The following is a 13,351-nucleotide window of genomic DNA, read 5'->3' on the forward strand; positions in this document are numbered from 1 at the left end:
TTCCCTCCCCATCCTCATTCACATTTAGCAACTCCCTAAAATATTCTGCCCATCTTCCCCTTACTGCCTTCTCTTCCATTATCATCTCTCCATCTGCACCTTTTACCTTTTCTTCTCTACTTGATTCGCCTCCTCTTCCTCTCTTAATTTCTTTCCAAAACATCTTTTTATTACTTTAAAAATTTTCTGTCATACCCTTACCCCATTTTACATCTGCTCTCCTCTTTGCCTCCTTTACTTTGTGCTTTACTTCTCTTTTAACAGGTCTTCTGTCTTTTATAAAAACAAATACATACATACATATACCAAGGCTTTTTCCCCCTTACAAGGGAGGTAGCCAAAAAGGAAAAGGCATAAAATCATTCCCACCCATTCCATCCCTGAATACACTCCACACCCCTCCACCCTCCCTCTCATCTTAGCACCTCCTGGATGATGGGTCATCCCTGCACCCTGTCCACTGCCCTGGGTCAGAAAGCAGTGTCGCAAGACACAGCATATCCATAGCATGGCCGCTTCATTAAATCTCCGTCCCTCCATTCATAAAAGAGAAGACGGGGAGAAATCCCTTCGGGCTGCGTTAAAATTTGCTCACACATAATATAAAATAAATTATAATCATTACAGCATCTTGCTTAGGTGTTTATCTAAATGATTCTTAAAGCTTCAAACTGAACTACATTGCACTGCCTCTGCAGGAAGTTTATTCCATTCATTAACTACACAGTTGGCAAAGTTGTTTCTACCCACTTCCAAACTGAATCTATTTCTGGACAGTTTGAGACCATTGTTTCTTGTCGGATTCTCATTCAGTGTGAAAATTTTGTACTTTTGATGTCAATTCCCTTTAGAATTTTAAAGACCTGTATCAAGTTACCTCTGAGTCTATTGTTCTGGGTGGCAAAAATTAAGACACGACGAAAGTCAAGGCACAAGTATATTTAGATACACAAAAGAACACAAGCACAAAAATGTGTGCGGCAGACATCAAGGCTGCTAGAATACTGGCTTCCGACGCCACGCTCTCATTTTTGGTGCCAATACATCGCGCGCACTGCATCTGCTAAAACTTACAATAACACAATCATTGCACTATACACGACAAACATGCAACATCACAATACAAGTTAATAAATATATTCACATTGTGCTAACACACTATGCTTTTTTAGTCTATTTTCGTATGATTTATTTTTGATATTTGGAATCAGTTTTGTGGTCTCGCTGTTGTACTTTTTCCAGTCTGCCAATGTCTTTAACCCGTGGATGCACGGTGGGGTCAAACTGACCCCAAGCGAGTTTTAAACTTAAAATACTTTAGTTTCAATCGATATATTTGAACATGCCTTTGTGACTTTTCCCAAATAATTGAAAGTTATGTTCTAGGTTCAGTAATTTTCAAAAATAAATCGTAATAGTCTCCAATTTAATAGTTACACTATTCCTGCACAGCTGGGGTCAAAATGACCCCATCTCAGTGTAATGTTAAATTGAATCTGCATAAATCATCCTCTATATTACAGATATCAAATGATGAAATATGTTCTATTTTACAGTGAATATAATATGTAAAAGTGAAAACTTTTAATTTATAGCTGAGAAAATTCTTCATTCAGAAAGAAGTGCCAGATAGTGTCAAACACGCAACAAATGTGAACAAGTTCAAACAAGTTTTCACACAACGTTCTGCCCTCGCTGTCATAGAAATTACACCATCAGTTGAGCACGGGTGCTGGTTACAGGAACAACACTCTCTGCAATGGCTCGTAGGAAATCACTGAGTAATGAACGCATTTCAGAAATACTTCTCCAAAGCGATGTAGATAAAGATACAGATGACATAAGGGACGAAGAGTTTATACCTCAAGTTGGTGATGCCTCTAGTGATTGTTCTGATGCTGATGAGGATATTTCTGAAGATGTAACAGCATCAAGTGTTGCTGTTGACACTAAATACCTACAGTCTCCTTCTGGCGATTGTTGGTTCTTCAATGAGCCTTCCTCACAAGGTAGAATGAAGAGTTTGAACATATTGACTTCACAATCCGGTGTTACAGCATACACAACAAATCGAATAACAGAAGACCCATGTACTGCATTTGATTTACTTTTTGACAGAGATATGATGGGGACCATTCTGGTTGAAACTAATAAACAAGGGCAGCAGATTTGTCAAGATTGGAAACTCATCACAGAAAATGAGCTCCGTGCTTATGTTGGTCTCTGCATTCTTCGTGGCGTCTATCGCAGTAAAAACCAAGCTGTAAGGCAATTATGGAGCCCCGAATTTGGCCCTCCAATATTTTCAAAGACAATGTCAGTGAAAAGATTCGAGGACATACGACGAGCGTTGACAATCCTACAACTCGTAATAGCAGGTTAGCAAGAGAAACTCGCCGCTGTTCGTTTGTTGTTTGATGGATTCGTTCAGAACTCACAGCGTTGTTACGCACATACTGAATGTGTTACTGTTGATGAGCAACTCTATCCATACAGGGGGCGTTGTAGATTCATACAATACATGCCTTCAAAGCCTGCAAAGTATGGATTGAAATTTTGGTTACTCGCAGATCCAAAAAGCTACTTTGTATCAAATATACAAATGTACACTGGCAAAGATGAGTCGAGAACTGAAGAATTGGGAATGCATTGGGTACTCTCTCTTACCCGTCACTTGTATAGTTCTGGGAGAAATGTGACGTGTGACAACTTTTTTACCAGCCTGAAGTTGGCACGCGAACTTGCACAGAAGCAAATGTCGTTAGTTGGGACTATTCGCAACAACAGAAGAGAAGTTCCTAAAGAATTACGTGAAGTAAAACAGAAAAAATGCACGAAAGTGTTTTTGCCTATTCAGAAGATGGAATACAGATAGTTTCTTACAAAGCAAAAAAGAACAAGAATGTTGTACTCCTATCAAGTCAGCATACATCAAACAAATTGGATGAATCCAACAAGAGAAAACCAGAAACTATCCTCTACTACAATGTAAACAAGGGAGGTATTGAATATATATGTTGATTCCTGTTCACTAGTTCTAACTTTATTTTGATGTGATATTAGAGGAAATATTTTCTTTCACTATCTATTGAGTTTACTTTGAAGCACGTATATTTGTACATTGGTCCATTATATATTATTTGTTTTGCCTTTATATAAAGAAGTGATGTTTCTCTTTATATACCGGGTATTAGATATATGTATTAACACTAGAAATATTTTATTTGCCTTTAATATGCTAAAATACTTTAAAAAAAAAGAGGTTGGGGTCAAATTGACCCCACGGTGCATATTTGCTTGAAAAAAAATCGTGCATCCACGGGTTAATGAGATCGAGTGACCATACGGAAACAGCATATTCCAAATGTGGATGAGCTAACGATTTATATAGCTTGTTAATGAGTGATGGACTTTTGAAGTCAAAAGATCGTGCAATCAGTCCTAGAATCTTATTTGCTTTCTCAGAGGCTGAAATACACTGCTTGGATGATTTGAGATCATTACTGATAATTATGCCGAGATATTTTTCACTATTCACTTTTGTTAATTTATTTCCAAATAACCTGTAATCATACTTACTGTTATTTCTACCTATGTGCATTACCTGGCTTATCTCCCACTTTTCTCCATTTTCTTTAACCATCTTCAATCCCCGGCCCATTACCCTTGCATTTACCTCTTGTACCACCCCATCCATGTATAAATTGAACAGCCAAGGCGACATAACACATCTCTGGCAAAGTCCCACCTTTACCTCAAACTACTCACTCTCTCCATTTCTGATTCTAACACAGGCTCTACTATTCTTGTGAAAACTCTTGACTGCTCTTAACAGCTTTCTTCCTATCCCATGTATCTGCAATACCTCCCACCATGTCATAACCCTTTTCCAAATCTATATATCCAAAAAACACACTAATCTTTTCCTAAAGCTTTCCCACATATGTCTTACCACAAAAATTTGATCTACACAACACCTACCTGTCCTAAACCCACACTGTTCCTCAGCATGCAAAGGCATATAGTTGAGAGCATAAAAATTCCTCTTTGATTCCATTTTCTGAAATGTGGGTTAGAAACCCACTTTAAGAGTGACACATTCTACAGATTCTGTTCCAGCCACCATTAAATTACCTTATGAGAGGGGTGACTTAACTTTGCTAATAAGAAGTCTCTGACTAAAGGGGTTATGACAATGATGCTGGGCCAAAGGAACCTGCACCTATAGCAACTCTTTGAACACAATGGAAAATGCTTTCCCTTTCATTCTTTCCCATGTTTTTTATTCAGCTATGGAATCACCCATGGATTGCATTAATTACAAACACAACTCACCTTTAAATCCTTCTTGCCCTGAGCAACCATTTGGTCATTGTAGCGATGCACTAAAGCAGCAACTCTATGGGATGTGTCATTCATGTAGATACAAGGTGGGAAAGTGTCAAGGCAAACAGCATGCATCTCATTGCTGTCTGCTATTGTCAGGTCACAAAATGTAGACCAGTCTTTATTCTCTATGGCCTGTAGGGGCAAACAACCAGTTACAGAAAAATTAATCTTATTTTTCCATACCAAAGTATTGTACTCAGCCCATAACATTTCAGTGTGGAAGTCTAAACTAGCACACTAAAGTGGAATTTAAGAGATGCAGAAAAGAAGAGAATGAACATGTTTGAAAAATATAGTAGGTATTATATGGTAAATGCAAGGGTAATGGACTGGGGATTGGAGATGGTTAAAGAAATTGGAGAAAAATGGGAGATAAGTCAGTGGTTGCTTGCTGACGACACTGCTTGTAGCAGGATCAGAGGAGGGATTAAGGAAGTTAGTGATGGAGTTTGGGAAGGTGTGCAAAAGAAGGAAGTTGAAGATAAATATGGGTAAAAGTAGGGTGAGGATATGTACAAGGGGGAAAGATGGCAGCAAACTGGATGTGAGTATTAAGGAAAAGAGGCTGGAGGAAGTGGATAGCTTTAGCTGCTTGGGGGTGAATATGGTGGGAAAGGGAGGAATGGAGGTGGAATGTAGATTGAGAGAAGCAAGTAAATGCCTTGGGGAATTAAAAAAGGAAATGAGAAATAGACATTTGGGAATGGAGGCAAAAAGGAGATTGTATGAAGGGGCGATTGTGGCAACAGCACTGTATGGGGCAGAAACATGGAACATAGGAGAGGAAGAGAGAAAAAGGTTACTAGACTGGATAGAGTGATACACAAGGAAGTGAGGAAAAGAGCAGGAGTGGTAAAGGAGTTGGGAGATAGGGTTGGTGAAAGAGGATTGGGATGGTTTGGACACGGGAAGGCTTATGGGAGGGTTTTGACTGAGAGGATTAGGAGAGGAACAGAGGGAGTAATTGGTGAGGAACAGTGTAGATCTAGGACAGGTAGGGGTTGCGTGGATCAGATTTTTGTGTTAGGGCAGATATATGAGAAAGCTTTAGGAAAAGGTAAGGATTTCTTTTTGAGCCTTTATGGATTTCAAAAAGGCTTATGAGAGGGGAGAGAGGAAGGCACTGTGCAAGGAATTGCAGATATATGGGATAGGGGGAAAGCTGTTAAGAGCAGTCAAGAGTTTTTACAAGAGTAGTGGGGCCTGTGCTAGAATCAGAAATGGAGAGATTGAGCAGTTTGAGGTAAAGGTGGGGCTTCACCAGGGATGTTATGTCACCTTGGCTGTTTAATTTATACATGGATGGGGTGGTGCAGGAGGTAAATGCAAGGGTGATGGGTTGGGGATTGGAGAAGGTTAAAGAAAATGGAGAAAAGTGGGAGACAAGCCAGATGATGTTTGCTCACGACACTGCAGTTGTGGCAGGATCAGAGGAGGGACTTAAGGAAGTTAGTGACAGGTTGGGAAGGTGTGCAAAAGAAGTAAGTTGTGGATAAAGGTAAGGTGATGAGATGTAAAAGGGGAGAATGTGGCAGCAAATTGGAAGTGAATATTAAGGGAGAGAGTGGAGTAAGTGGATAGTTTTAGATACTTGGGTGTGAATGCTGTGGGAAAGGGAGGAGTGGAGGTGGAGATATAGATTGACAGAAGCAAGTAAATGCCTTGGGGGATTTAAAAGTGTAATGAGAAATAGACATTTGGGAATGGATACTAAGAGAAGATTGTATGAAGGAGTGATTGTGCCGACAGCACTGAATGGGGCAGAAACATGGAACATAAGAGAGGAAGAGAGGAGTTTCAATGTATTTACCTAGTTGTAATATACGGGAGGGGAGCTATGCTCGTGGTGACCCGTCATTGTATCTCTCCGCATCAAGTTTTATCTTAAAATCTTGTATAGTGTTAGCACATACTGTTTTGTTGTCTAATTTGTTCCATGTATTTATCGCTCTGTGTGGGAAACTGTTCCTTTTCAAGTTTTTTCTATAACTATCCTTTTTCAATTTTTTTCCGTGTCCTCTTGTTTTACCGTTGTCCCACATTAATAGGTCGTTCCTGTCTAAAACTTCCATTCCTTTCATTATTCTGTAGATAGTTAGCAAATCTCCTCTTTCTCTTCTTTGTTCCAGAGTTGGTAGGTTCAATTTGGATAGTCTTCGCTCATATGTTAGTTCGGCGAGTGTCGGTGCTAGTTTTGTTGTCGCTCTTTGTAATCTTTCTAGTTTCTTAATATTCTTTTTGGTACTGGGTGTCCAAAGTGATGCTGCGTACTCAAGTTTTGGTCTTATTAGTGTAGTAAGTATTTTCCTTATCATTTCTTCGTCCATATAGGTAAATGCCACTTTGATTGCTCTCAATAAGTTGTAGGTTTCTCCGAACATCTTGTTTATATGCTTATCTGGTTTCATGTCCTTTCCAATCATCACTCCAAGATCTTTTTCATAGTTTGTTTTATTTATTTTTTCTTCCCCAATTCTGTAATCTTTTGATATTCTATTTTTACTCTTTCCAAATTCCATTATGCTGCATTTCTTAATATTGAATTTTACTTCCCATTTTTGAGTCCAATTCCATATTGTGTCCAGATCTTGTTGCAATGAGTTGCAGTCCTCTTCCGTTTATACCTTCTTAAGTAATTTTGCATCATCTGCAAAAAAATTTATATAGCACTCCACGCCTTCATTCATGTCATTAACGTATACAGCGAACATGATCGGTGCCAGTACTGATCCTTGCGGGACCCCGCTTTTTACTTCTTCCCAGTTGGAGAATTTTTCTCTAATTACAACTCTCATTTTCCTCCCAATCAGAAAGTCTTTCATCCATTCCAATAATTTTCCTCTGATGCCACCTTTTGACTCTATCTTATTTATTAGTTTCCTATGAGGTACCTTATCGAATGCCTTTTGCAGGTCCAGAAAAGCACAGTCTGCCCATCCATCTCTTTCTTCTATTATGTCTACTAATCTTGAGTAAAAGCAAATCAGATTTGTTGTACAGGATCTCCCTTGTCTAAATCCAAATTGATTTGGGTTCAGTATAGATTTTTCTTCCAGGTACTTAACCCATCTGTTTTTGATCACTCTTTCACAAATTTTTGCTATTGTGCTTGTTAATGTGTTTGAGATAAGGTGCCTGAGAAGTATGATAGGGGTTACTAGGCTGGATAGAGTGAGAAATGAGGAGGTGAGGAGAGTGGGGGGTGGAAAGGAAGTTGGGAGATAGGGTTGATGAAAGAGTATTGGGATGATTTGGACACATGGAAAGAATGAATTAAAAAAGATTAATAAAAGTGGTGTGGAAGGCAGAGGTGGAAGAAGTGAACATGTGCGGGCGACCAAGGATGAGATGAGATGGGGTAATAGGGGCATTGGGAAAGAGGGGAATGTCTGTCGAGGAAGGAAGGGAGAAGCCAGAAGATCGGGGTGAATGGAGAATGGTTGTGTATGGATGATGCTGTGATGCATGGATGGGAGTGGGTTGGGGATGGGAAGGGGGGTGAGGGAGTATGTGTGGATGATTTTTTGATGCAGCCCAAAGGGATTTCTCCCCGACTTCTCTTTTTCTGCATGAGGGGAGGAGAGGGGGGATTGCCAATTAAATAAAGCAGCTTTGCTGCAGACGTGCTGTGTCTTGCGACACTGCTTCTGACCCAAGGCAGTGGGTGAGATGCAGGGGTGACTCATCATCCAAGAGGGGCCAAGATAAGAGGGAGGGAGGGGGGTGAATGGGAGTGGAGTATATGGGGATGGAATGGGTAGCAGTGGATTTTATGCCTTTGTTTTTGGCTACCTACCTTGTAATGGGGAAAAAGCCATTGGTATATGTATGTATGGACACATGGAAAAAATGAGTGAAGAAAGATTATTAAAAGAAATGTGGAGGGCAGAGGTGGATGGAGTGAACATGAGGGGCAACCAAGGATGAGATGGATGGATGGGGTAAAAGGGGTGTTGGCAAAGAGGGGGATGTATGTTGAGGAAGGAAGAAGATAGGGGTGAGTGGAGAATGGTTGTGTATTTACCTAGTTGTATTATATGGGGAGGGGAGCTATGCTCGTGGTAACCCATTTTTGTATCTCGCAAGATCAAGTTTGTTCTTAAATTCTTGTATTGTGTTTGCACACACTATTTCTTCATCCAATTTGTTCCATATATATATCACTGTGTTGGAAGCTGTTCTTTTTCGGGTCTCTTCTGTAGTTATTCTTTTTGAGTTTCATTGCATGTCCTCTTGTTTTTCCTCTGTCCCGCTTTAATAAGTCCCCTCTATCAAGGCATTCTTTTCCTCTCATAATTCTGTAAATGGTTAGTAGGTGATGCATGGAAAGGAGTGGGTAGGAGGTGGGGGTTAGGGAGTATGTGTGAATATTTTGATGCAGCCCAAAGGGATTTCTCACTGTCTTCTCTTTTTTTGCAAGAGGGGATGGAGAAGGGAGGAGTGCTGATTAAATGAAGCAGCCTTGCTGTGATTGTGGTGTGTCTTGCTACACTGCTTCTGACCCAGGGCAGGAGGAGCCAAGAAAAGAGGGAGGGAGGGGTGGTGAATAGGAGTGGAGTATGTGGGGATAAAATGGGTGGAACTGGAATTATGCCTTTGACTTTGGCTACCTCCTTTGTAAGGGGGAAAAAGTTCTTGGTATATGTATTACAAGGATAGTGTGTGGAATGTAGAAATGAAGCAAAAGAATGAGAAACTGTTAGATAGGGCTGATGAAAGAGGAATGATGTATTATGGAAAAAAAGGGGGGGGGGAAAGACTAGTAAAAAGAATGTGGAGAACAGAAGATGGAGTGAACTTGAGAGGAAGCCCAAGAATAAGGTGGATGGATAGGCAAAAGCCAACTTTGGTTTTCTTTTTAACTTTTATGGGGAATGTCTGTTGAGGAAGGAATGGAAAGGCAGGAGATAGGGATGAGTGGAGAGTGGCTGTGTATAGATGATACTGTTATGCATGGGAGGGGTGGGGGATGGGAGTAGGTGCTGTTTATGTGTGAATGATATTTTTGTTCAGCCCAAAGGGATCCCAGTTTCCTCTTTTTCTGCATAAGGGGATGGAGAGGGGGGTAGTTGATTGAGTGAAGTGGCCTTGCTGTGGATGCACTGTATCTTGCTACATTACTTATGACCCAGGGCAGTGGGCAGGGTGTAGGGATGACCAGTCATCCATGAGGAGATAAGAGGAAGGAAAGGGTGGTGGATGGGAGTGAAATGGGTGGGAGTAGGTGTCTTTGATTTGGCTACCTCCCTTATAAGGGGGAAAAAGCTCTTGGTGTATAGACAGAACTTTTAAGTTAGTACCCACTCTGAGAGGATTAAGCATAGATCTTCCTTGAGGTTAAATTGAAAAAGGAAATGAGTTGAAAAGATACCAAGAGGTACATTCTTCCTAACAAGGCCATGAAAAGGTGGAGCATAATATCAACAGAGGTGGTATGCATTCACAAAAGTAAATGCTGTACAAGTAAACATTAAAAGTTAAATTGTCTCATTCTTTAGGCAGGGCAGAAAAAGAAGATGGTAAGTTTTAGCTACCTTCCTTATAAAAGGGAAGAGGCCCTTGGTATATACAGATAGACTAAGTTTTGTCTACAATACCTGGGTCATATCCTTTATCCGAGTGATTACAGATTCCTTGACACGATACTGCATCAAACGACTTGTCCTGATACTTCTCCGCATCCCCTCAGTACTGGGTGTTTTCTTGCGGCCAGCATTTGCCTATTGGATTAAAGAAATCATTAAACTTGTTATGTACAACCTGCTGTATCAGAACCTGAAATGAAAGTTCCTTAGTACAAAGTAGCTATTTAACATAATGTATCACAACTACATCAAATAATGATAACCACTGTCTTGGATTTCAACAACTGGAAACCTCCAGCACATGTACTGCAGGTCTCCAGCAAGAAGTAGGAGATAAGCCAATTGTTGTTTGCTGACATTACTGCATTTGAGGCAGGATCAGAGGAGGGATTAAGGAAGTTAGTGACAGAGTTTGGGAAGCTATGCTAAAGACGGAAGTTGAAGATAAATGTGGGTAAAGTAAGGTGATGAGATGTACAAAGGGAGAATGTGGCAGCAAATTGGAAATGAGTATTAAGGGAGAAAGACTGGAGGAAGTGGGCAGTTTTAGATACTTGGGTGAAAAAGTGGCAGGAAAGGGAGGAGTGGAGGTAGAATGTAGGTTGAGTGAAGCAAGTAAATACCTTGAGGGATTAAAAGGAGTAATGAGAAATAGACATTTGGGAATGGAGGCTAAGAGGAGATTGTATGAAGGAGTGATTGTGCCAACAGCATTGTATGGGAGAGAAACATTGAACATAAGAGAGGAAGAGAGAAGGAGTTTGAATGTGTTTGAGATGAGGTGCCTGAGAAATTATGATAGGGGTTACTAGGCAGGATAGAGTGAGAAACAAGGAGGTGAGGAGGAGAACAGGGGTGGAAAGAGAGTTGGAAGATAGGGTTGATGAAAGAGTATTGGGATGGTTTGGACACATGGAAAGAGTGGAGAAAGATCAGTAAAAGAGGTGTGGAAGGCAGAGGTGGAGGGAGTGAACATGAGGGGACATCCTAGGATGACATGGATGGATGGGGTAAAAGGGGCATTGCAGAAGACAAAATATAGGGGTGAATGGAGAATGGTTGTGTATGGATGATGCTGTGATGCATGGAAAGGAGGTGGTGGGGGAGTATGTGTGAATAATAAGTTGATGTGGCCCGAAGGGATTTCTCTCCGTCTTCTCTTTTTCTGCATTAGGGGATGGAGAAGGGGGGTCACTGATTAAATGAAGTGGCCTTGCTGTGGATGGGCTATCTTGCTGCACTGCTTCTGAACCAGGGCAGTGGGTGAGATGCAGGGGTGATCAGTCATCCAGGAAGAGCCAAGATAAGAGGGAGGGGGGGATGGTGAATGGGATTGGAGTATGTGGGGATGGAATGGGTGGGAGTGGATTTTATGTTTTTATGCCTTTGTTTTTTGGCTACCTCCCTTGTAAGGGGGAAAAGCCTTTGGTATATGTATGTATATATACAATCCCTTATAAGGGGGAAAAGCTCTGAGTGTATGGATAAATAGAAATAGAGATGAATAGCAATATATATTCACATATAAGAATGTATGTATGAATATATATATATATGAATATATAAGATAAATATATATTTCCTTATACATACATATACTAAAGGCTTTTTCCCCCTTACAAGGGAGGTAGCCAAAAAAATAAGGGCATAAAATCCACTCCCACCCATTCCATCCCCACATACTCCACTCCCTCCCTCTCTCTTATCTTGGCACCTCATGGATGATGGGTCATCCCTGCATCTTACCCACTGCCCTGGGTCAGAAGCAGTGTTGTGAGACACAGCACATCCACAGCAAGGCTGCTTCATTTAATTGGCGATCCCCCCTCTTCAAGAAATGATGGGGAGAAATCTCTTCAGGCTGTGTCAATTTGTTTTTCACACATATTCCCTCACCCCATACCCCACCCACTCCCTTTCATGCATTACAGCATCATCTACACACAACCATTCTCCATACACCCCTACCCTGTGTCTTTGCCCGTCCTTCCCTCAACATTCCCCTCTTTCCAAATGGCCCTTTTACCTCATCCTTGGTATTTCCTTACAAGTGAGAAAAAAAGCTCTTGATATACAGACGCTCCTCTACTTACGTTCATTCGTTTTACGTTTTTTTCGATTTTACGTTTGAACTGACTGTAAAAAAAAAAAAATTGTAAAGAATTTTTTTTTAGTTTAGTGCGCTCTCCGTAGTTCAAACGATACTTACGCATGACGCTGCGTCCATTGTTTACATGGCACAAACGACAGACTGAACGTGCCTTGCCTCCTCCTCCTCCTCCCCCTCCTCCTCCACCATCTCAATTTATGTTGCTTGAATTTAATTCATTTGAAATTAATGTTATTATTTTACAATGTTATGTGTATAATTAATGATTTAGGGGTGTTTTATAAGATACGGTAATAGAATTTATGGATGTATGGTACAGTAACAACTTACGTTCATTTTCAACTTACGTTCGGCCGTTCGGAACGTAACTAAAACGTAAGTTGAGGAGCGTCTGTATAGATAGAAATGAAGATGAATAGCAAGATCACAATACAATGCACTGTCAGTATCAAATTCATATGGTTACAAGCAGTGTTATTGTCCAAAAAAGAGGGAGAGAGAGAGAGAGAGAGAGAGAGAGAGAGAGAGAGAGAGAGAGAGGGAGAGAGAGAGACAGAGCGAGAGAGAGATGGGATGTAATGAGCATAACTTTGTAGAACCCTTCAAAGTAAATATTGGTACACCATGCTGGTTACAGAAAAGAGAGAAAAGAGAAGAGAAGAAAAGAAAAGAGAAGTAAAGCACAAGGTAAAGGAGGCAAAGAGGAGAGCAGATGTGAAATGGGGTAAGAGTATGACAGAAAACTTTGAAAGTAATAAAAAGATGTTTTGGAAAGATATTAAGAGAGGAAGAGGCGAATCAAGTAGAGAAGAAAAGGTAAAAGGTGCAGATGGAGAGTTGATAATGGAAGAGAAGGCAGTAAGGGGAAGATGGGCAGAAAATTTTAGGGAGTTGCTTAATGTGAAGGAGGATACGGAGGGAAAGATAGTTGCAGTGGGAAATGCTAAGAAAATGACTGTGATGAGTGAGAAAAATGGAGGAGAAATAAGGAAGTATGAAGTGAAAGCAGTTGTTAAGATGATGAAAGTAGGTAAGGCACCTGGTCTGGATGGATGTCATGAAGAATGTCTAAAAAAAGGAGGTACAGTGGTGGTGGACTGGCTGGTGAGGTTATTTAATGTTTGCTGGAGAGAGGGTAGAGTGCCAAAGGACTGGAGGAGTGCCTGTATAGTTCCACTTTACAAGGGAAAAGGGGACAAGTGTAAGTGTAGTAGTTTCAGAGGGATTAGCTTGTTAAGGGGTCCCCCCGCCCCCAGATTTAAGAAAA

General features: G+C 40.7%; 1 protein-coding gene across 3 annotated transcripts in view; it reads right to left on the minus strand.

The window, feature by feature from the left end:
* Mvd (mevalonate diphosphate decarboxylase) overlaps positions 1 to 13,351 on the minus strand; it is a 44,692-nt gene that overhangs the window by 15,404 nt on the left and 15,937 nt on the right. For all 3 annotated transcript variants that reach the window (XM_076187361.1, XM_076187363.1, XM_076187364.1), the window contains exons 7-8: positions 9,987 to 10,109; positions 4,336 to 4,521 (exon numbers count right to left, since the gene is read on the minus strand). In XM_076187361.1, the coding sequence (XP_076043476.1) occupies positions 4,336 to 4,521; positions 9,987 to 10,109 (309 nt within the window). The remainder of the gene's footprint in view (positions 1 to 4,335; positions 4,522 to 9,986; positions 10,110 to 13,351) is intronic.

The sequence above is a fragment of the Oratosquilla oratoria genome, chromosome 6 (assembly GCF_046742065.1).
Source record: "Oratosquilla oratoria isolate Oo_2021 chromosome 6, ASM4674206v1, whole genome shotgun sequence".
In the NCBI taxonomy this organism is placed as follows: domain Eukaryota; kingdom Metazoa; phylum Arthropoda; class Malacostraca; order Stomatopoda; family Squillidae; genus Oratosquilla; species Oratosquilla oratoria.